The following is a 24411-nucleotide window of genomic DNA, read 5'->3' as shown; positions in this document are numbered from 1 at the left end:
GTGGGTAACATCATTAGTCCTTTGGAATCACTGTTGGTCATTACATTGATCAATCCTTAATTCTTTCAAAGTTGTTTGATTCTACCATATTATTGTCATTGTACAAATTGTTCTTCTGGTTCTGTCCAATTCACTCTATATCAATTCATCAAAATTTTCTCAAGTTTCTCTGAAACCATCTCTCTCAACATTTCCCAAAACATAATAAGCATTCTATCACATTTATATAACTTGTTCAGCCCTTCCACAATTATCAGCATCTCCTCAGATTCTCCTTGTTTGCTACTTTGAAAAACTATAAATAATTTTATACATCCTTAAGAGTTTATTTTGCATAGGATTAATGTCTCCCTTAATCTAATTTCCCCTTCTCTTATGCCCTTTCCCTCCTATTTCCTTGTTGAGTGAAATATATTCTGTACTCAAGTGTGTATGTGTATGTGTGTTCTTCCCTCTTTGACTAGTTCAGGTGACAGTAAGGTTCTAGTATCCTATCTCTCCCTCCTCCTAGTTTATAGACATGTCTACTTGCATACCTTGATTATGTGAGATAATTTCCCCAACCTTTCTTTTCCTTCCCATTCTCCTAGTTTATTCTTTTCCCTTTTTTTGATTTTCTCTTAAAATCACTGAGACAAAACAGGGCCCCTCTTAAGTCTTGTCAATTAGATTCCCTCTATGCTCCCTGATAGGGGCACCTAGGTGGTGCAGTGGGTAGAGTGCCAGGCCTGGAGTCAGAAAGACTCATCTTCCTGAATTCATATCTGGTCTTTGACACTTTCTAACTGTGTGACCCTGGGTGAGTAACTTAACCTGTTTGCCTCAGTTTCCTCATCTGTAAAATGAGCTGGAGAAAGAAATGGTAAACACTCCAATGTCTTTATCAAGAAAATCCTACACTAATTCATTGTTGGTGGAGCTGTGAGCGCATCCAACCATTCTGGAGAGCAATTTGGAACTATGCCCAAAGGGCTACAAAAATGTGCATACCTTTTGACCCAGCAATATCGCTACTAGGACTATATCCCCAAGAGATCATAAAAATGGGAAAGGGTCCCACATGTACAAAAATATTTATAGCAGCACTCTATGTAGTTGCCAAAAACTGGAAGTCAAGGGGATGTCCATCAATTGGGGAATGGCTGAACAAATTATGGTATATGAATGTAATGGAGTACTATTGTGCCATAAGAAATGATGAACAAGAAGACTTCAGAGAGGCCTGGAAGGACTTATATGACCTGATGCTGAGTGAAAGGAGCAGAACCAGGAGAACTTTATGCACAGCAACAACCACAGTGTGTGAGAGTTTTTTCTGGTAGACTTAGATTTTTGTAATAACACAAGAACTTCTGAAAAAAAAAAAAAATCCCAATGGTGGACCTCAAGGCAAAATGCCTTCCACACTCAGAGAGAGAAATATGGAAGTCACTCACATAATGTAGCAGATCATGTTTGTGTATGTGTATCTGTTTGTGTATCATGTTCTGATTTGTTATACGGATTCTTTCATTTATCTTAGTCTGACTACATAGCATGACTATAGTGAAAATATACTCAATAGGAAAGTATATGTAGAATCTATACAGAATTGTATGCAGTCGTGGGGAGGGAGGGAGGTAGTGGGGGGTAGGTGGGGAGGGATAAAATCGCAATTGTATGGCAGTGATTGTTAAACATTAAAAAAATAAAAAAATTATAAAAAAAAAAAAAAAAAGAAAATCCTAAATGGGACCACAAACAGTTGGACACATCTGAAATGACCAAACAATAATGTGCCCTGATCACTTTGAATGTAAACAGTTTATCCTTGTCCTTTACAGTCATTGGTTCATGTTTACTTTTTTGTATTTTAGTTCTGTGTTCGAATTTTAAAGTTTCTATGCAGCTTTTTTTTTTTCACCAGAAATGTTTGTAAATCCTCTATTTTATTAAAAGTTCATTCCCTCCCACCCCCCATAGGATTGATTAGCTAGGTGGCACAGCAGATAGTGCCCCGGGTCAGGAATCAGGAAGACCTGAGTTCAAATCTGACCTTAAGATAGTTAATAGCTGTGTGAACCTGGGCAAGTCATTTAATATTGTTTGCCTCAGTTTCCTTGACTACAAAATGAGCTGAAGAAGGAAATGGCAAACCACTCTGGTTATCTTTGCCAAGAAAACCCCCCAAGGGGTCATGAAGAATTGGACGTGACTGAAATGACCGAACAATAGGATTGCACTCAGTTTTGCTGGGTAATTCTTGGTTGCAAGTCTGCATCTTTTGCCTATCTTGTAGTTCAGGGTCTCTAATCTCTCATAATGGTGGCTGCTAAATCAAGTGTGATCCTAAATCATGTGTGGCTACTTGGCAATTGAATTCTTTCTTTTTGGTTGCTTTCAGTGTTTTTTTTCTTTAACTTGAGACCTCTGGTATTTGGCTATAATGTTTCTGGGAATTTTAATATTTTTTTCCCCAAGGAGTGATCAGCATATTCTATTTCTTTTTCCTCTGGTTCTAAGAGATCTAAGCAGCTTTTTAAGTCTTCCTGAAATAGAATGTATAGAATTTTTTTTTTTTTTGGTAATAGCATTCAGGTGGTCCTATGATTCTTAATTTTCTTTTCTCTTTGATTTCCAGATCAGTTTTTTTTTTTTTGCTATGATACCATATATTTTGGTTTTTTGCAGTCTTTTTACTTTTAAAAAAATATTTCTCATTGTCTCATTGGCTTCTATTTGGTCCAATTTAATTTTTCAGGGAGTTCTGTATCTCTTGTGCTAAGCTATTAATTACTTTTCCAATTCTTTCTTCCATAGTTCTTGTTTCTTTTTCACTTTCCCTCTAGCATTATCATTTTATTTAGAAAAAAATTCTTTTTTTAAACTCTTGCTTTATTTCTTCCAGGAATTTGTATCCAACTTTGTTTTTCTTTGAGGGCTTGCTTGTAGATATTTTGGACTCATTCTCTTCTTCTTGATTTATGGCTTGAGCATTCTTGTCACCACAATACTTTTAATGGTGGGATGTTTTATTTTTTTTTTGCTCAGACATGTTACTTTGGACTTGATTTTAGGGTCAGTCTGTTTTTCTATAGGGAAAGTCTAGGTTGGCTTTCTTACTCTTTTCTTGGGGCACTGAGCATTATTTTATTTCAGACTATTGGTGATAAGTCAGGGCTGGGGACCTGTAAGTTTTTAGTGTCCCCCAAACTGGTCTAATCCAAGGCAAAGTGTGATTGTTGAGTGCTGAAAATTCCTCTTCCAGGTTTGGCTCTGAACAAGAGTAGACTACCACTGGACTCAGCCCCTCCCTCTCAATCAGCTGGGGAGTCCAAAGTGACAGAACTGCAGTCCCCCTTTTGGTCTGGAATTTCAGCCCTGGTTATTCCTCTGCAGGTTGCATGTTGGAGTAAAAACTGGGAACAAGACCCTCCTCTGCCCCTGAGATATGAACATAGCAGCTGTTGCCTCTGAACTTTATCCTCTCTGGATATACTTGCATCAGGCCAATCACCCCTCCTCATCCAGAAAGACCATCCCTCAGAAGAGTTTTCCTCCTTAGTCTACCCTGGATCTGTGACCCAGAAATGTGTACTAAGTGACAAAGTTTCCAGTTGGTACCTGTTCTCCTACCCTGAACTTGGTACCCTGGGACTTCCTAGGGCACAATCTGTCCTTGAGTGCTAGAAAATGAGCTCCACATGGCTCTTGGCTCCTAGCCAGATCCTGACCCCAGTGTCTGCAGACCTTGTGGACTGTCTCCCTGGGTCACTCTTGGCTGGAAAAATGACTCACTGTGACTTTAAGAAATATAAAAACAATCCACCCATAGGATTCAGTATGGTGCATTTTCTAGATGTTTGAAAAGTTTCTTTTTTTTTTGGTGGGGAGAATGGGAGAAGCTTGCTGTCATGCTTCTTGATACTCCACCATCTTAGCTCTGCCTCCCTCAAATTTTCAGCTTAATTTGTATTAACATTTTCCCCATTACTTTCTTAAATCTAGACAATCAACAAAACAATAAATCAAGCCCTTATCTGTAGTACTTGATTTTCTGAGGTATAAATGCTAACAATGAAAATTTAACACATACTAACTTGAGCAGCCCCTGGAGAATAGGGTATACAAGAAAGAGAAGTGGAAAAGGAGTGAAAGGAATAAGCATTTATATGGCAGCTACTATGTGCCAGGTACTGTGCTAAACACTTTACAAATATTATCTCTTTTGAAAACGGGTAGTTAACAATGCAAAATAAAGCAGATGAGTCAAGAAAGACAAGGATTGCAAAAATATCATTAGCTATGGCTATTAAAAGACCACTAGAGTAGCTTTGGAAAGAGTTATATCAGTTGAATGATGAGATCAGACAGACTGCAAAAGGTTGAGAACCAATAAGAAGAAAGAACTGGAGATAATGAGTATATACAGCATTTTCTGGGAGTTTGGTTGATGAAGGGAAAAGAGATATAACTTCAGAGTCTGGTAGGGTTTAGAGAAGATTTTTTTTAAGGATGAGAAGACAATAAATAAATGGCTGAAGGACAGGAACAGGCAGTTTTCAAAGGAAGAAATCTAAGCTAACAATAACCATAAAAAGTGTTTTAAATCACCATTAGAGAAATGCAATTTAAAGGAACTCTGAGTTTCAAACTCATTCCCAAGACTGGCAAAGATGACAAAAGAGGAACATGACAAATGGTGGCGTAACTACGGAAAAAGAGCACTAATGCCCTTTTGGTGAGGCTACAACTGGTCCAGCTATTTTCAAAAGAATTGGAACTATGCCATCAAAGTTACTGAATTACGTATTCTTTTTGATCCAACTAAACCCCAGCGATAAAAGAAAAAAAAAGGTCTATATTTACAAAACATCTTAGTAGCTCTTTTTTGTGGTAGTCAAAAATGGAAACTAAGGAAAAGTCTATCTATATGGAAATGACTAAATGAAACATAGCATACAGAATAGAATGAAATATTATCACATAAGATATGACAAAAAGGACAGGTTCATAGAAAATTGAGAGGATTTCTACGAACTGATATAGAAGGAAGTGAGAACTAGGAGAATAATTTATATGATGAAAACACAATAAAAACAACTTTGAAAGACTTTAGAACTTTGATCAATGTAATGATAAACTACAAGTCCCCAAATCATGAAGATGAAACACACAACTTATTCTACTTCCTGACAGAGAGATATAAATATTATCATTCACAAGGGAGCAAGGGCCCTCATCATGGTTCCAGGGCCAAGAGGAGCACTAAAACTTATAGTTGCAGAGGAGCAAGGGTCCTTCTCAGGTAAAGGCCAGAGCACTGTTTTACTGAGGTAGGTCTATTTTTGTTATTTTTATTAGAAGTGAACAGGGAACACTTATGGGAAAAAAAATTGCTAAGTGTATTTAAAGAAGATGACACTGATATTTTTCAATTATTGCATTACTAAGATGTGATATGTAGTAAAAGAATTTTTTTAAGAAGATAGGGGAGAAGTGGGCATGTTTGAAGGAAATAGGAAAAGAAACAATTTTAAATAGGTTTGAAAATTCTATTTTTCAAGCAGATGGATATGAGAATTTTTATAGTTTTTTAAAATAGGTAACCATTTTTAGGAAAAATTTTGATAAAATCACATAATGATGGAAACATTTCCAAATATTCACTTTCAAAATGTTTTCACCACACTATGAGTTTCTATCAAGAAGCAGTTATACTTTCTCACTTGTTTTTTGTTCTTGTTGTGTCCAATTCTTCATGATCCCAGTATCTTTGCCAAGAAAGCCCTAAATAGGGTCACAAAGTGTCAGGCCTGACTGGAAAATGACTAAAATCATAGAGCCTGCACCATGGATCAACTTTCTTAAGTTGATCTAAAGTTGATTCTAGAATAACAACAACAAACAAAAGCACAAAAAAATTCTGAAAAAAATAACAACTTAAAAAATAGAATCACCCTAGTGGAAAAGGAGGTGCAAAAGCTCATTAAAAAATCCTTAAAAATTAGAACGGGGCAAGTGAAAGCTAATGACTCTATGACATTTCAAGAAACAATAAAACAAAGTCAAAAGAATGAAAAAAAATAGAAGGGATATTTTACTGGAAGCAACTGACCTGGAAAATAGATTGAGGATAGATAATTTAAGAATTATTGGATATTTGACAGCCATGATTTAAAAAAAAAGAGCCTAGACATCATCTTTCAAAAAGTTATAAAGAAAAACTATCCTTACATATTAGATCCAGAAGGAAAATAACTCAAAGAATCCACCAATCTCATTCTGAAAGAAATCCCAAAATGAAAACTCCCAAGAATATTATAATAAAATTTCAGAGCTCCCAGGTCAAGGAGAAAATACTGTGAGTAGCCAGAAAGAAACAATTCAAACAACATGGGGCCACAGTCAGGATCATACAAGATTTAGCAGCTTCCATGTTAAAGGAACGGAGGACTTGGAATATGATAATCCAGAAGACAATGTAGTTTTCCTGACTACCAATTTTGATTAGATGTGGTTTTGCTTTTCCTTTTTTTTGAGATCATGATTGCTACCCCTGCCTTTTTTACTTCAGCTGAAAGAGATTCTGCTCTCCAACCTATTAAATGTATTTTTTGTTCTGTGTCTCTCTCAAGTGTAGCCCTTTGACTAAATATAAACTTCACAGAACAAATTTAAGGTTAGAGTTTGGATTCAATCAAAGGGCCACACTTGAGGACCTAAAGGGCCACATGTGGCCTTGAGGCTGTAGGTCCACACCCGTGTCATACACTTGTGTTTCATGGATTGTTCATCCCATTCACATTCAGTTATGACTAATTTTACATTACTCTTCATCTTATTTTCTTGTTTATTCTTCTCTCTCACTCATTTTATCCTGTCCCTCCTCAAAAATCTATTTTGACCACTGCCTCCCTTAATCTGCCCTCCCTTTTATCATTTCCCACATTCCCCATATCTCTTATCACCTTCCCCTATTGTTTTCCTATTGGGTAAGACAGAATTCTGTATGTATGTGCAAGCATGCGTGCATGTGTGTATGTGTGTGTGTGTGTATGTGTACACATACACTTCCCTCTTTGAACCAATTCTTATGAGAGTGAGGTTAAAGCACTGCCCACTTTACCCCACATTTCCCCTCCACTATAAAAGTTCTTACTCACAATAAAAATTGCTATCCACCTCCAGAGGGAGAACTGATGAACTCTGAGTGCAAACTGATGTACAATTTTCTCATTTTTTTTTTTTTTGCAATATGGCTAGTATGGAAATATGTTGTGCATGATTCCACATGTATAATTGATATCATTATTGTTTGCCTTCTCAGTGGTGGAGGAGGGGTGGGAGGAAGGGGGAAAATCTGGAACTCAAAATTTTAAAATGTTAAAAATAATTTAAAAAAAAAAGAATCACCAACAGCTATTTATAATCAGCCAAATGATTCATGTTGTTGCACTATTTTTTTTTTCGGGTTTTTCTCCTGATTCTGAGAAGTAAACTGCTCTACTATGATAGTACTATCTCCTCTCCTTTACATTTAACAACAACAAAAAAAGACCAAGAAAATAGAAAGAAAAAAACAACTGTAAAATATACAGAGACATTGATGATTATTGAATGGAAATAGAAAGTAGTTTATTTACATATTTCTCAGCTGTGCAAAGCAAAAACTGATTAGGTTTTAGGACTTAAAAGCCTCACACAAATGCAGAAAAGCAGAAAAGTATTATACTTACCCTTTACTGACCACTATACCACTATACAATAAAAATTACATTAAAGGAACACTAAAAAATGTATTAAAATCAATTGAAAACTAAATAACTTAATTGTAAGGAACTGTTGGATCAAAGAACATAGATGGATTTAGGGTATAGAATGAGATAAGTATAATGTGGTACAGTGCATAGAGCAGTGGGCCTGGAGTCAGGAAAAGTTCAAACCAGAGTTCAAATCCAGCCTCTGACACTACTGGGCAAGTTACTTAATCTGTTTGCTTCACTTTCCTGCTCTGTAAAATGGGGATGATAACAATAGCACCTACCTCCCAGAGATGTTGTGAGGATGAAATAAGAATAATTATAAAGCTCTCAGCACAGTGCCTGGCCCAAGTAAGCACAAAATTGTTATTATTATTATACAAACACATTGTATATGCACACATATGCACACACACACACACACACAGAGTCAATGAAAGAATTTGTTTTGCTTGACTAGGAATATTTGTTATAAGGAATTTGTTTTTCTTTTCTTTTTCAATAAGGTAGAAGGTGAGGGAAAGAGAAAACAGATTTTTGTTAATTTGAAAAAACTATTTAAAAAACAGGTAAGTGAAGGAGGATGTAGATGCTACAGATGTAGAATGATGGAGTGCACTTTCAGATGAAATTACTGCATTGTTAGTTTTGCATAATTGCTTTGCTTTGTTAGAAAAGACCTTTCACAGAGAGTAATCTACAAATATTTGCAACTACAAAAATAGCAACAAAACAAAAAAAATTAACAACCATATGACAGATTACTCCAAATTATTATTAAGAGGAATGCAAATAAAAACAACTGAGGCTTCACTTCACATGCACAAAATTGACAAAGATAGCAAAAGATCTCAATAGTCAAGTTTGGAGGGGTTATGGAAAGAGTCACACTAATACTTGTTGATGGAGTTTTGAAGTGGTCCAATTATGCCAGAGAGCAATTTGGAATTATGTTAAGATCAGACTAAAAATGTTTACACTCTCTGATCCCTTCTCTTTTCCTTTCTGATCCACATCTAATATGTTAGGTATGTTTTCCTAAGGAGGTGACAAAAAGAAAGCTCTAACATATAACAAAATAATTACAGCAGCACTTTTTTTAAAGTAGCAAAGAACTCCAAACCAAATAGATGCCTGTCTAGACAACGTATACGAAGACTATGGTACTTTACCATAAGAAACAAATACACAGAGAAGCAAGGGAAGAATTATATGTATTGAAACAGTGTAAGCAGTACTATGAAAACAAGATACACAATGACAACATTTTAAGTGTAAAGAACAAAAACACAAGGAAATAGAGTGCTGTGTAATAATAACCAAGTTGGACTCTGAATAAGGAATATAAACTAGCTTTCCCTCTTCTCAGAGTTTTGCTTAGCTTTGCTGGCCTGCTTTTTCCCTCTTCCAAAAAATTTTTGTCATAAGGGATAAATCTTTGAGTAGGGGAAAAATATACAAAAATAAATATAAAAAGATATTGATATTTTTTAAAATGCCAGCTTTATCTTGAAGGGATATGTTTCTATTTTTCAAAAATCTGTTAGGTCATATGCTACTGACAGCCACTTGTCATTAGAGAAAAGGTCAGCAAATTTAGGAAATTTTTTTTTTTTTTGTAAAATGTATCTTTAAGTTCATCTTTTAAGTATAGTCCCAGGAGGCAAACAGCAGATGTTTGAGTGGAGAAAATGCTGGCATATACAATCTTTCCTGGCAAAAGTTTTTGGAGTTTTTTTTTTGTTTGTCCGTTTTGGCAGCATTTTCCAAATAAATTTTTCACAGTGAAACAGTCGCATTTCCCCCCCAATATTTAAGTCTAGACTCCATGAAGCATTTTTGAAATGTATTGTCTCTCTTGTTGCATCTTTTTGCCAACACATTTTATTCTTCCCATGGCTTTGTTTCATGACTTAGGGATTTAGCTAAGCTTCCAGATGTTGAAACCAAATATATGAATCTTTCAAATACACAATCTGCGATCCCACTGATTTGAAAATTCCTCCCAACAATTAATCAAGCAATCGTTTTTTTATTAAGTACCTATATCGTGCCAGACATTTCACTATGCTAGAGATGCAGACAGAAGGGAAATTGCCTGCACTCAAGGAGCTTATGTTCTTGGGAGGAGGGAATAAGCCCATAAATGAACATATGTAGAATGTATACCTGGTATTATGGGGAGGGAAGTCACTAGAAATTACGGAGGTGGGACTGGGAAACACTTTATGTAGAAGGTGGTGCTTGAGTTGAGCCCTGAAGGAAACAAAAGAATCTTGAAAGCAGAATTGAGGAATGTTTTCCAAGCAGAGGACAGCCAGTGAAAAGGCACAGAAATGGAAGATAAAATGTCATATGGCAATAAGGTTTGGCTGAACTTTACAATGCAGGGCAGGGAGTGGTGCATAATAAGGGCAGAAAGGTAGGAAAAGGGTTATGTTATGATTTAAAAAGAGAAATTTATTTTATCGTGGAGATTACCAAATAAGGGATAATAATAAGGACAGAATGGCGTTTATCATTTAAGTAGCTGTATGGAGGATTGATTAAATATCTTGAACTATGGCAAAGTCTATGTTTTTTACTTTGTCCCTTTCTCATTTTTAAGAGTTAATTAACTGTTTATTCAGGTTGATTTAGAGTTGTGGTAACAACAAAAAAAGGTGTCTTCTCAGTGTTACTCTTTTTTCTTGTTCAATATTTACTTTGACCTTAGCTCTACTAGCTACAATCTGATTGCATAGCCAGCTGATTTTGAAATGACTTCTGCCATCTGCAACAAACTACTTTCAGTATGTTAAAAATACTGGAAATTTAATTTTTTATGTTGTGCTTTGGTGCTTTCTATAATCTACATTATCTACCTCTTCTTGAATCAAGTGTTCATAACGTATAGGTATATAGTTTCTGAGTATCATAGTTTTATATTTCTCAATTCCAAGACACATTTTCCAACAAGCTTTAGCTTCCCCTCCTCCATCTATTTTTGCAATGAAACTATCAAGTAGAAAGGCATATATTGAGTTCACTTGGAAGACCTTGTTCTTTATTGAACTTCTCTAATTATTCATCCTCTGCAATGGATCTTAGCATATAAATTGCAATTATTTTCATGGTGGTTTCTTTTCTTATATTCATGATGGAATATGCGAGGCAAAAGGGCTAAATATCCCGTGAAATGATGTGCCTTGTATTTTGGCACATGATGAAACCAATCCCACTGATTTGTTGTTTTTTTTTTTTATTTACCTCTCCAACAAGAGCTTGACATCCTTCAATTTAGTTGCTATACTGTTTTTGCCTTTCTTTGTATCTCCAATGTTTAGTATGACTGGCACACTGCAAACTCTTAAAAAAAAGTTTATTGATTTTATTTACAGGGAAAATGTCATTATGCATATTGTGCACCTTCTCCATTAGTATGCTCATTCTTGGTCATTGGATAGAGTCCACACTGTGATGATCAATGTTTCTGTGGACAGTATTTGTAGCATTCTATGTGCCCCCTTTCCTTTCCCTCTGCCATTCTTCATAATAGGACTTAATGAGAGTCACTTATTATTTTTAATATGTGGTTGCTATAGAAAAAAGATTGTCACCTGGTGGCCAACCTTCTGGTAATGAACCTTTTATAACAAAGGGCAAAAATATATTTCAAAAAATTGTTCCCTCCTAAGACTAGAGAACAATGTGGCTACAATGAGTCACCTTCAACCAAGGCAATGATGAGGACAGTAAGCTTTTTATTCATGGAATCTGATTACACATATAAATATATACCAAATTTAGGAATATAAATCTTGTAAAAATATTGTTTTGCACTCAAAAACACTATAATTTACTAAAATGTTAAATGTGAAAAACATCTTTTTGAGACCTAAAGATCTATTTTTTAAAGTCAAATTGTTATTTTTGAAATTTATGGCCTCTAGTTTTGGTGACTACTTTAGGATTTAAATGAGTGCTAGTATATATTATCTTACATTTTAATTACAGATCTCAATGCCCACCCCTACCCCTTTATTGTACAGTTCTGTTACCATGTCTCAAATTGTTAAACTGGGTTTAGATTTTTAAGAAAATAAGAACTTTGCCAAACTCCATCTTTAGTATCAAAACAAAAGCATGTTAATGTCCAATAAGTATTAAATAATAATATCTATGGCAAACTATAATCTTATTCTATCCGGATCACTATGGAATAAAAAGATGCAATTATAAATACAATATAAAATTTAAAAACTACACAAAAGAGCATAAAGATTCCTCTACACATAGAAACAAACCATACTCATTGCTGGTATATATTGTCACAAATAGACTTGTCCTGATTCTTGTGTAAAATTCAAAACTAATAGATGGGATGGGAGTGACACTGGGGGAAGAGTATTATATAATCAGTAACTAAAAATTGACAGTGAAAATGTAAGTAAAAGAAATGAAACTGTTATTCTCTTAAAAGAACAAACTTCCCCTCTCCCCTCAATATATGAAAAGAGTCACAACTAAGGAAACTACATCTAGCCACATCTTTTGACTAACTTTATTGAATTTTTCAAAATCCAGCAGAGGGTACTCTCTATTACATTGGTATTGTTAGTCCAAACTATTCCTTACCTTACAGACTTTACCATGATTAGTTCAAGCTTTTGTTAGGTTTAATTGTGCTTCAGGAGACATGAAATGAGTTGAAATATATGTGAATTCATGTAACAAGCAAAAAGTATCTGAATTCATGTAATAAGCAAAAAGTGTATTTTAAAATGTAAACACACAACACTGGGAGCACATTTTATAATAGACACCGACTACATTCTATAAAATTTTTAAATTCCTTATCAAAATTTTGCAAACAAAACATAGTAGCCCTGGTATAAGTGATATTTACAGAAAATTTTAAGAATAGTAGTTTGGATAGGTAAAGATCTAATCCAGGAGGTTGCTAATGGAAGTAAGTAGATAAGTAAGATATATATTATCTATAAAGAATGCTTTTGTTTCTAGGAAACTGAAATGTAAAATATTTTTATTCCTCTTCTCTCAAACCTAAAAATTGACTATAAAATATTTCCTTTACTTTGTGGAAATAAAAAGCAACAGATTTAGACTTGGCAGACCTAATTTCAAGTGGGGGCATTATTTATTCTACCTATTTCACAAAGTTGTTGTGTGAATCAAATGTGATAATATATTCAGAGTGTTTTGTAAATGTAAAAAAAGTTTGCTTTTATTATTATGCAACTTGAATTAAATGTAAATCTCCTGAATTATCCACTATCTGTGTTGTATCAAAAGAAGTTATAGAAAATTATCCTAGGCAGGCTGTTGTAATTGCCAACAGTGGTGCTTCTGTGGACAACTTTGGCATACTAAAAGAATTTGCAATGCAAATATATGACCAGACTTCTAAAATGCTGCTAAGTTGCCACTTTAAAGAAGTTAAGGAAACTGATTGTGGCAACAATTACAGCATTCTCCATTTCTGGCAAGATCATGGCTGGAATTTTTTTCAATTAGCTACCAAACATCATTACCAATCCCTTGCAACTGTGATTTTAGAGAACACAATATGTTTCCTGCAAAAAAACAGTGCAAGTGGAGAGAACATCCAGGCTACATTTTCATGTTCTTATGAAAGCATGACTCTAACAGACCTGGGCTCTGCCAATACTTTAAATTGGTTGCCTTAATTAGTCCACCAATTTTCTCTCCCATTTATTACACAACTGCACAGTGTGTCTCCCTTTTCTCTGTCATTAATGGAGTAAAGCATGGGTTGCTTAATATAACAGCTACACCACTGCTTAACTAATTCAATCTATAATGTCCTTATGCAGAATAAAGGTCCTTTATAAATTGCCATCTATATGTTTTTGGATAATTTTTGGAAATTTTTCTAACAAAAAGGGATTAATATAAAAAATTTCCATAGTAATATAGGAAGTGGAACGCTTCAGGAAGAAGACTCTCAGAGTTTCAGTGGCAAAAGAACTAGAAGCTCTCAATATGTTATACTAAGTCAACATATTATCTGTTGATGCATCAATTGAAAAAAAAATGATAGAATTCAATTTAACAAAGACTTGTTCAGTGCCTACCATGTGACAAGCCCTCTGTTATGTGCTGGGGATACAAAAACAAAAAAGTTCCTGCCCACAAAGAGTTTATATTCTACCAAGGAAGGAGAATAGAAGAGATGAAATATACACAGAGAATTATATACAAAATAAAAATACAGTAATTTTTCAGGGGGAAATCTGATAATTGGGGGAATAAGGAAATAACTTGTGTAGGAGGTGTCATGTGAACTAAGCAATGAAGGAAGCTATGGATTCTAAAAGGCAGAGGTGAAGAGAAGAACATTCCAGACATGGGGGACAATCTGCAGAAACACAGAGGTGGGATATGAAATAATCACAGATGCAGAATATCAGGTACATAAATATGCCTAGAACACAGAGTGCATGAGGGAAGCAACGTGAAATTAGTCTAGAGCATGAGTTCTTATGTCATTAACCCTTTTGGCAATCTGGTGAATCCTAATGGCCCTTTCTAAGAATAATGATTTTAAATGCATAAAATAAAATACAAAGAATTACAAAGGAAGTCAATTACATTGAAATACTGAGTTATATTGAAAGTTATCATCATATTTTCCCACAAAGTTAATGGAACCCAAGTTAGGAGTGTCTGCTCTATAAAGACAGGCTGAAGCCAGATTGAAGAATTTTAAATACCAAACAAAGGAATCTGTATTTATTCTAAGGAGTCAAAGCAGCTTCTTGAGTCTCGGAGTAACATTTTCAGATGCATGCTTTATGAATACCAATTTACCAGCTGTGTGGAGGAAGGATTGGAGAGGGCAGAGATTTGAAGGAAGAACAATTATTAAACCACTGCAATGGTTCAGGTGAAAAATGATGAGGGTTTGAACAAGGAGGCTGGCCATGTGAGTGTAGAAAAACTGATGGAAACCTGAAGTCAGAAATTTATTTTTGCATTAAAATTTCCCATTGGGTTCAATTCCTTTTCAAAACCTTCAGAACTTATTTTGTTTTTTCAGCTTTTAATTCCAGCTAAACAGGTACTTATACAATAGTGTAATTTGCATGTGTGTCCATGATAGTATTAATATTTAGCATAATACTAGTCAATCAACATTTGTATTTTCAACAGACAAAGCCTATGAATAATAAGTTAAGCCTAGATTTGAACATGAAGGAAAGAGGAGATGAATTATATTTGGCAAATAACTCAGCATTTTCAAGTTTTTTCCCCAAAACCAAAAGCCTATATTTTTCACACCAATATTCTTCCAATGATACTATATGGCTAGACATTGTAGAGTCAATCTTCAAAGAATCAAAATTGCAGGCTGCCCAAAAGACAACGAAAAGATACATGACAGGCATACATACATAGGCTGCAATACTTTTCAAAAGAAAAAAGTATGAGAGGGAAATAAGGGACGTTTATGTAATGAAACTGAGGGCTAACAGATGGAAAGCCCAAGTGTTGTGTGGATACTCACAAAAAGGTCAAAAGGAAAGTCCCTAGGCAGACTGGGGAGGATTTATGGAAGGACTCAACAGACAAAAATTAGGTACAATGAAAATATGTAGATGGATTGAGATTGGCACTGTTTAAAGAAGTACCTATATAGATAAGATCATAATTCCAGAAGAAGAAGCTTTTCTAATCATCAGGTCCAGTAAACAGTTTCAAAAAATAATTGGTAAATAAATAGGGCACATGGATAATTATCAATGAAAAATTATGGTGGATTTTAGTACTAGAATTTATATTACTTGTTTTGTCAGATGAAATACAAATCAAACTGTACTAGTTTACCTTATTTGCAGAATATGATTTTAGTTAATTATTGTTCCAACCATTTATTGCTAATATACTAGTTTTATCCTGTGGATATAGGCTTTCAGGGTGGTAGAGTAGGAAAGGCACTGGACTGCAATTTGAAATCAGGATCTGCTACTTGTGTGATCCTGGACAAGTCACTTCCCAGTGCTGAGTCTCAATTTCCTCATCTTTAAAATGAGGAGGTTGAACTAGATGACCTTTTATTCTATCTAAATCCTATGAGCCTAAAATCCAGAAGACTTAGGTTCAAGAAAGTAGTCATTTAAAAATTTAGATAGAAGTTAAAATTAGCTATGCTACTAATATGTTAAAAATTAGTTTAGAAAGTTACAAAACTGGATAACCTAATCAATTAGTGTTTCCCATAAGCTATGATATTCTGTTAGAAAGATCTCTGGTTTTATTGGGGTGGGCACTGTCCATACTAACACAGACTACAGACTCTGCCTTTTAATCCTATGTGACTCTTGTCTATGTTTTATCACAAATTCTCCATATCCCGTGTGCTAGAGGCTTTCTTCCCATCTTTTTTATTTAAAATGTTCCATGAGTTGTCTTCAATTCTTACTACTTGACAGACTTACTTCTTGTCCCTGAGGGTACTTTAGCCCATCAAATTTTCTGTTCAAGACACTGCATTTTTCAGGCATATCTGACTATATAGCAGTCACTTGGGGAAACCTCAGCTCCCTAAGGCATCTGAGAGATGTAGGAGAAAGGGCACCTTCTCAAATGTGTTCAGGAAGCAAGACTTCTGCTCTTCCCTGACTTCACTGTCATACCACTCTAGGCTTTCCTTGGGAAATAAGGTTAAGGTGGGTCAGAATGGGCTCCGTTTTATGAAGGAGCAACTCAAGCAGCCTATAATAAATTATAGGGTAATTTTCATTCTTAAAATGGACTCACTGTTAATCCAATGAGTCCTTGACATGTACACTCTCAAGCAGAATCGGGAAGTTTATGGTGGATTCTTTCAAGTGCTTAATGAATCAAATCTACTTTTTCAGTCAGCCCTAGTAGTTTTAAATCCAGAGATTTTAAGTCCACAGGCCACTAAGAAGGAGCTTTTTCTGTCAATGAAGAAGAAAAATGCTCAGGACTGCAGCATCTGGGTTATTCTGAGCCCTGGTTCCTAACTCCTAATGGCAGGTATTACCTTTCAATAAGATAGAGCCTAATATCAAGACATTAAGAGCATGAATATCCTCTGTCATAAAAGTGAGGGAATCTTAGTTTTCTTGAATTATGGACTATGGGATCTTCAGAAAAGCCTCAATAAAACTGATGGTCCTGCTTAGTCCATCCCATATGAGATAATCCTAGAAATGGATGTCTAGTCAATTTTCCACAGCTGTTCTGCTTTCTCTCCAAGTTCCAATCTCATCCTGTTAAGGGCTGATATTTACCCCTATCCTATATCTGTCTTTCACCTACCACTGTGAGCTGGCTCCATGATTAAGCAGATGGGAGGCTTTTCTGGGACAGACTCAGAGTTAGTTACATATAACAAACACGATGTGAAGAGATATTTTTAATTCCACAAACACACGGTTGGGTAAATCCTGTTCCCATGATCAATATATTATGTTCTACTGGAAAAGGCACATGCTATATGGCTGTCTATTGACTCATATGATAATTTATCAAATAAGTTAATTGGATAATGTAAGTAATGCATAAAACATTCAGAAAGGCAGAAGTTTTACAATAATTTATTTAGTAAATCAATAAAGCCTAATTTTGAGTTCACTACCTGCTATGAACCTTCTGAGCAGTATTCACAGCATAAATTCCCCATAGGAACTTGGTCAGTCACTGCATAAGAGTTATGAAAAAACACATTACCTTACATGATAGAGAAATGCAGGCTTTGCCATACTGATGACTGGCTGTGAAGAACTAAAGAGTTCAGATTTGGGTTTCCAACTCCAGACAATGGAAATGCTGATTAATCTCCCGGAACATCTCTCAATTATAGACATTTTTTTGGTTATAAATGCAGTACATTTTAGAATGTAGATTCCCCCCCCCCCCCCCAAATGCACATTAGTAGGCCCCATTTGGGGGAGGACAGATCATTTCATTGTTTTAATTCATTAGATACTACCTAAAAAGAAACTGTTCCTACTAGCTTTACTCATTCACTTGATGCTTTCTGCTGCAGTCCAAACAAGGATAACAATACATGGTACAGTCAGAAATTTGCTTTATAGAACTCCTTTTTAACACATATTCAGGAATACATTGTACCCCAAAGTAAGAACTCTCCTCATATTTCTTAAGGTATAGTGAGATGTTACAGATATTTCTGAAATTACGGCTTCGTGTATAGTAAAATGGATAAATTTTTTTTTCATTAGTAACTCTCCATTTGGTGAGTTATCTGTAATAAAATTTCATCCTGGATTAATTTCACCCAATGCCTAATACTTTCCTGAACTGCCTACTCTACAACCACCTACTGCCCCAGTCACTACCCAGTTAACATGTATTTAAGGACATAAACTTTATGTTCATATTACCATAAACAGAATATGAACAGTAAGTTAAATCTATTGCATAAAGTCATCAACCTATTCCAGATTCAATCAGATACTAACTATTCATACTGTCCTCTCCACTTTGAACCTATATTCTTCCTTTGGTTCTAATGGTGATAGCCAGCACATGTTTACTTACTACAAAATTCTAAATCCTATCTATTGAAAACAATTTAGAAGAAAACAAATTACCTGTTTGTCATGTGACATGAAATCATCTGTTTCCATGGTCCTGTCATTGTACAATTTTCCTGATAAATGTACTGTATATTTACAGTATCGATGGAGTCCACAGGCCTGACAAGAACAATTTTCAGGAGTTCTCCAACGGATACTTACATTAGGATAATTTTCCACCCGCTCCTGGAAACAGTAAATAAATTAATGAATGATTGGTGTTTTTAAAAATAATTCAAAACGACTTTAAGAATTACATAACGAAAACTAACGAAGTATTTATTTCTTCTAGTGCCTAGCATAATGTCTTGCATATAGCAGGCACCTGATAAATGTTTGTTAAATGAATGGATTCATAGTTCATTACATTAATTCAACTCATATAAAGAAACACGGAATATATATGAGGAAATATTAATATGTTCATTTTTATCTTCTTAAATTATAAGAATTGATAACAAGTAGTAAAACTGAATGATTTTCTCTATATAAGAACTATCTAGAAAAGGAAGCAAAAAGACTGGATAATCTATAAAGTGGATTTTCTATTTTAGGTGTGTTAGAAATCAACCATGCTGCCCTCCAACCAATGCATCAATTTATAAAAAAATTGCAACAAATGGTTCCAAGAAGAATCACAAGCTTCTCATGCATGTTAAGTACATGGGGGAAACTCTCCACAGTACTCCTCTTATTCGTCTACTCTGAATACTAACATAACCTGTACTGTAATGGAAATTGTCTCCCATACCACTGTCAACGTTCTTGGGAGTGAAACAAAATGGAAAGGGAGGCTTCATCTGTAGAAAAGCTGTAATATAATTTAAGTGCTAAATATTATATGTTAGATGCAAAGTAAAGCAATCTGGACACTTATACTGTTTTATGTATGCCAGATGGCGCTGCAGTCCAGCATTAGCTTTTTTGTTCCTTTCAAATTCCTTTTAAAATTACCATAGTTGTATCTACAAAGATTTAGGATGGAAATTTTCTAGAATAACCTTGTAGTGAAAAGGGATTGTCATGTGGAGGTTTATTTCTCCCTTGCTATTAGATACCCAACAACACAGACTAAAGACTTGTGAAATAATTGGGCTTCAGAACAGTACAAAAGGAAATAAGACTTTCAAGGCATATTAGCTAAGTTTGGAAACCTAAAGGGTATGTTCAATAGTAAATTAAAGAATTTGAAATCAATCAGCTATTAGAATAATCTAATCAATAACTACATACAAGTAAGAATAATCAAAAGAGTCAACATCTTCCCAAAATGGGAGAGGGAAAATAAATTGATTTTATAAATACACACAAATGTCACTACATTTGAGCAAGCTCAAAAGTTTTAAATAAATGTAAGTAAGTAAAGTTTTCCCTGAAGCTGTGATAAATCTGTTCTTGTTGGCATTAGGATCTCCAAGCATTGATAAAGAAACTGAATACCTTATACTGCTCTTTCCAGCGACTTCTGGAAACTAAGTTTTCTAGGCGAGGCTGAACAAAACGGCCATCCAAATAATGAAGAGATGTTAACATGTCTTGTGCATATGACTTTTGCCTTGTGCCATCTATTAAGAGTCAATTTAAAGAAAAAGTGTGCAAGTAAATAATTAATTTTGCAGCCATGAAAACATTTAGCTAATTTTACACTGAAGGATCTCTTCCTCTATTTTCAGGCAGATTCCATGATTAGACAGGAAGAGTAAAGTACATTTTGAGAGAAAATGAGCTATCAAACTTACTTTGGCACAATGGATCCGTGATCTCATCGATATAGGTAATCCCTCCAATAGTACACATCACAACTCTTCCACGCCTGCTCATCCTGTACGATTTTTGTCCATTATTTTCCATAAGTCCTCCATAGAGGATCTATTCAAAATGCTGAAGGCCTTCCTATGGTTATTTTAATATTTCATGAATAGCAGGTAAGCACTCATGTTGTACAATCTATAATTTCTGATTTTTATTACAAGACTCGTTTAGTGTGTTTTCTGGTCTTGTGTGTCCATCATGCCTACCACTTACATACAAGTCACCACAGTTATAATACTAGCTTGTTACAACCACCATGCCCTTTTCAAGTGCACCTTTGAATCACCTGCAAATCTGATTCTTCTAAGGTCATGATTTTCCATGACTGCCTGCAAATGAGCAACAAGGGGAGACTACTGGTATTAGAGAAATGGGTTTGTGTGGCAGGAAGCAGCTCGGGATCGCTGAAAGCACTGATGTTTCCCAAATGTGATCCAGTTCAATCTCTTCTGTCCAAGATGTATGGATGGATAGATTTAATGAATGAACATCCAATTACATTTTATAATCTGGACAATATGCATTCTTCAACCACTTGTTATCTTCATATGGATTGCTAAAATGCTTTCTTTTGAGCAACGTATCTCATTTATATAGCTTGATAATGTCCCACAATTTGATTTACTCATGATGCCATTTACAAATAAGAGCACCAAGAAAACCTCTCCATCTATAAAAGAAGCTCTCAACTATCTGGAATTGGTGCAAGACATCCTAAATGATATCTGTGAACACCTTTAGTGAGCACATCTCTCTTTTACGTTTTACTTGATCTTGATATGTCAAAGATCACTGAACAAAGTTAACTGTGATGATTATCAAGGATACTTATTTGGTCTAAAATATGTATGGGAGACATTTTGTTGAAGGAAAGTATTTAAGGATGCATTTTGCTCTACTGAATCAATTTTTATTTGAATCAACAAACACAAAGTAATTTTGTTTTCTTTCTCTCTCAGCAGTGTGACTGTGAAGATGTGGAATGCAGCAGAAAATCACCTATGAAAGCCTGCCTATTCCTTTCTTACATTTCCATCAAGCATACCTTGTGTACATAAAATTCTCATGAAGATTAAAGGAAAGTAGGCATATGATCTGATAGCTGATTATTTCTTCTTGCTTACTTTGCATAACCACACCATCCATGACCATTTTTATGGATTTGGAAATTTCCTTTTGGATTTATCTTGAAAAGATGAACCTTGAGTCTCTTTTAACATGTTGTACTCTTTAACATAGATTTCTTCTGCATTTGGGAAGATCCAGATGCTATGCCTATTAGTATCTTCTTAGATATCATTACCACTTTTTCACATAGCACACTTAGTACTATGATGGAAGAATCAAAATGTGGTAATTCTACTATCATTGATGATGAGAACAGACCATTATGAGAAAGTTGGTTCCATTTCGTATCTATTTGCGTCTTTCCAATTTCATCTATGAATTCTCTTGAATCTCACACCAAATTCTCTGCAGGATTAGTTTTAATCTCCACATTTTTTCATTATTTTACCGGAGCAAACCTACTGCTGGGCATTCTTGCGCCATCTCATTCCATGTTTTATAAATGAACTTGTAGCCTGAGTTGACATTGCCATTGTCTTCTACACACCTCCTTGCCTGATCAGAGAATCAAGCATTGGTCAACTAGGGTAGCTTCTGGGATCTTTTGGCCCTTTACCGTGGCAACTGTTTGCTGGTTTAAATTCTCTAATAAATGATAACCAAAGTCAATGTCTTTGCTTTTCTCTAGTTCCAATTTTTCAGACTCAACAAATTATCTAAATAAAGTAAGACTGAATTACCATAATTGCCTGCAGTGCGGTCTTCTCACTTTCTTTATTCTAATTTGGTATTAGTTCTAATGTTCGCTCTAACCAGTTATTAACTTGATAGCCCAATCACCAATGATTCTCAAATGATTCCCAGGTCAGCAACTAATCATTTCCTCCCTATTAAGATATACTTAATCTCATCTTTTGTGATGTAGTTTTGATATGAGCAGTGATTTCCAAATCTCTTCCAGAAGAACTTATTCAGGATATATAAGCATGAGACTTCGGAATAGTTTACAATAGTTTTATTTTTATTCCTATTCCCAAACTATATTTTCCAATGTATTTTTACCTCCATACCTTGTGCTCACTTTTTCATTGAAATCACTGAGTATGTTGATTTAATTCAGAGAATCATATCAAATTCTTCATAGAATTTCTCTATATCTTCACATTCTGCAGCAGATGTTGATACAAAAGCTACAATTATCTTCATGATAGTCTGCTTATGTTCATCATGAGCACTGCAAGGCAAAATGATCAAGTGGCTCATGAAATGATGTTTTTGTTGTCTTTGGGAACACCATGAAACCAACTTCATAATCTCCTTTATTCATCTCTTCAAGAAAAACTTGTGAACAATCTTTCATTTGAGATGAAACTTCTTTATATTTTCAGACTTCTTTTTAAAAAAATGTCAATATAGATGTGGTTCAATTTCTCTAAGAGCCTGTCAATTTAGTTGCTGGACCAAAATCTCATATTAAGAGTACCAACTATTAAATTAATGTCTCTAGACAGTCTAAACAATGTGTGATCCTTAGTATTCCCTGCCCCTTTTCCCACTACTGTCACTGTGGAGAAGGAAGTAGACTGCATAAGATGAAAGGCCATCTTTTACTTTTATGTTTCATACGTCAGCATGGACAAAGAATTCATCACCTAGAGGCCAGCCTTCTGGTGATGAGCCTCTCTGTACTTAGCTAGGCTGGTCCTTGGACAGCAGACACAGTCTGTCATTGGGACCATACTCGAAGCCTTTCCAGCTTGGTAGAACCTGTCAGAGCTTGCGCTCCGCTGGCATAGCCTTCGAGAACCCAGGGTCACCTCCACACCACGATGAGGCATCAGAGTAGGACTTTTGTGGAGGAGAGCTATCAAAAAGAAGTAAAAATCACACTATCAAAAGGAAGTAAAAATCACTTAGTGTCCCAATGGTAGGGAAGAGGTCTCTAGTTCTTTTGGTACAATATCTTTCCTAGTGCTGTATACAGTTTAGTATTTACCAAATATTTTCTGATGGTAATAAGATGGCCAATACCAGATTACAGGCTTGCCATTTTATCCCCTCTCTCATCTCCTTACTGAAAAGCGCTCTAATGGCTTTAGGATATATAGCAGTTCAAACTCCACAGAAACTGATATTTAAGGCTTTCCATAATCTTCCCACCTTACCTTCCCAATATAATTTCTTATTACTCCTACTAAACCCTATTGCTCCATCTAAGGTAGGTTCTTTGTTGCTCTTCAAACAGAAAACACCTATTCTTAATTTGATCATGCTATTTCTCCCTATACATATCATACCTATTTATCTTTCTAAGACCAGCTCAAGTCCCACCTCCTCCATGAAAGCTCTCCTGACCAACCCAACCCATACTGATGTCTCCCTCCTCTGAATTCTTACATCATTTTATTGTCTGTAATAATTATTTTGACACCTAAGGATATATTGCTGTGTTATTTAGTGGTTTCATGTAGTTTATATTTTCTACTAAGTTGTAAGTATTTGAAGGCAATGACAATTTATTTTTAAGAATCCCTTTTCAAAAATGATTTATATAGCACTTTGAATAGTAGGAGTCCAATAACTACATGTTGAACTGACCTGACTTGGATGAAGTTGTTTGTGGGGTGAATAAGGAAAAGGTCTTAAGGACAGCTTTTCTTTGTTTCAAATGAGAAAAAGAGGGAAAAAAATACACAATTAAATGTGTTATTAGATACTATTCACTTACCATATAATGTTCCCAGAAAAGTATCATCCAAAGCATTGATCAGAAAAGCCTTGACAACTCTTTCAAAGTGAGTGTAGTGGTCACTGAAAGAATCTGTAATGTGTTTTAGATAACATTTAGAAAGTAACGTCAAAAGCTATATATATCTAAATCCACCTCTCAATTAAACTTCAGAAAAGTATCAGCTTACTAATGTTCAAATCTCTAGGATACAGATAGATATGGGATCTGGTTTTATCCTCCAAATGTTAGTATTACATTCTTGATTTGCTCAACCATAGGTCATGTTTTGGAAGTTCAAATCTCTTAACTCCAAATACAGTATTTTTGGTTGCTATCTCATGCTGTCTCCCTAGAAAAGTCCAATTGACAATGAAAAAAAAGAAAACTATAAATTAGGGTTCTGAAAAAATGATTAAAATTGTTCTCTTAAAGTAAAACATAATATGAAGGTTAACATTATTAC

General features: G+C 35.0%; 1 protein-coding gene across 3 annotated transcripts in view; it reads right to left on the bottom strand.

The window, feature by feature from the left end:
- CCDC82 (coiled-coil domain containing 82) overlaps positions 1-24411 on the bottom strand; it is a 49065-nt gene that overhangs the window by 13973 nt on the left and 10681 nt on the right. For 2 of the 3 annotated variants that reach the window (XM_072611300.1, XM_072611301.1), the window contains exons 6-8: positions 23946-24038; positions 19778-19902; positions 18353-18523 (exon numbers count right to left, since the gene is read on the bottom strand). In XM_072611300.1, the coding sequence (XP_072467401.1) occupies positions 18353-18523; positions 19778-19902; positions 23946-24038 (389 nt within the window). Of the gene's footprint in view, positions 1-17465; positions 18524-19777; positions 19903-23945; positions 24039-24411 lie in introns of all 3 variants that reach the window. The other variant, XR_011967481.1, reaches the window with a different exon arrangement.

This window comes from Notamacropus eugenii, chromosome 5 (assembly GCF_028372415.1).
Source record: "Notamacropus eugenii isolate mMacEug1 chromosome 5, mMacEug1.pri_v2, whole genome shotgun sequence".
Lineage (NCBI taxonomy): Eukaryota > Metazoa > Chordata > Mammalia > Diprotodontia > Macropodidae > Notamacropus > Notamacropus eugenii.
Note: the sequence above shows the minus strand (reverse complement) of the source record. Positions and strands in the feature narration are given on the sequence as shown.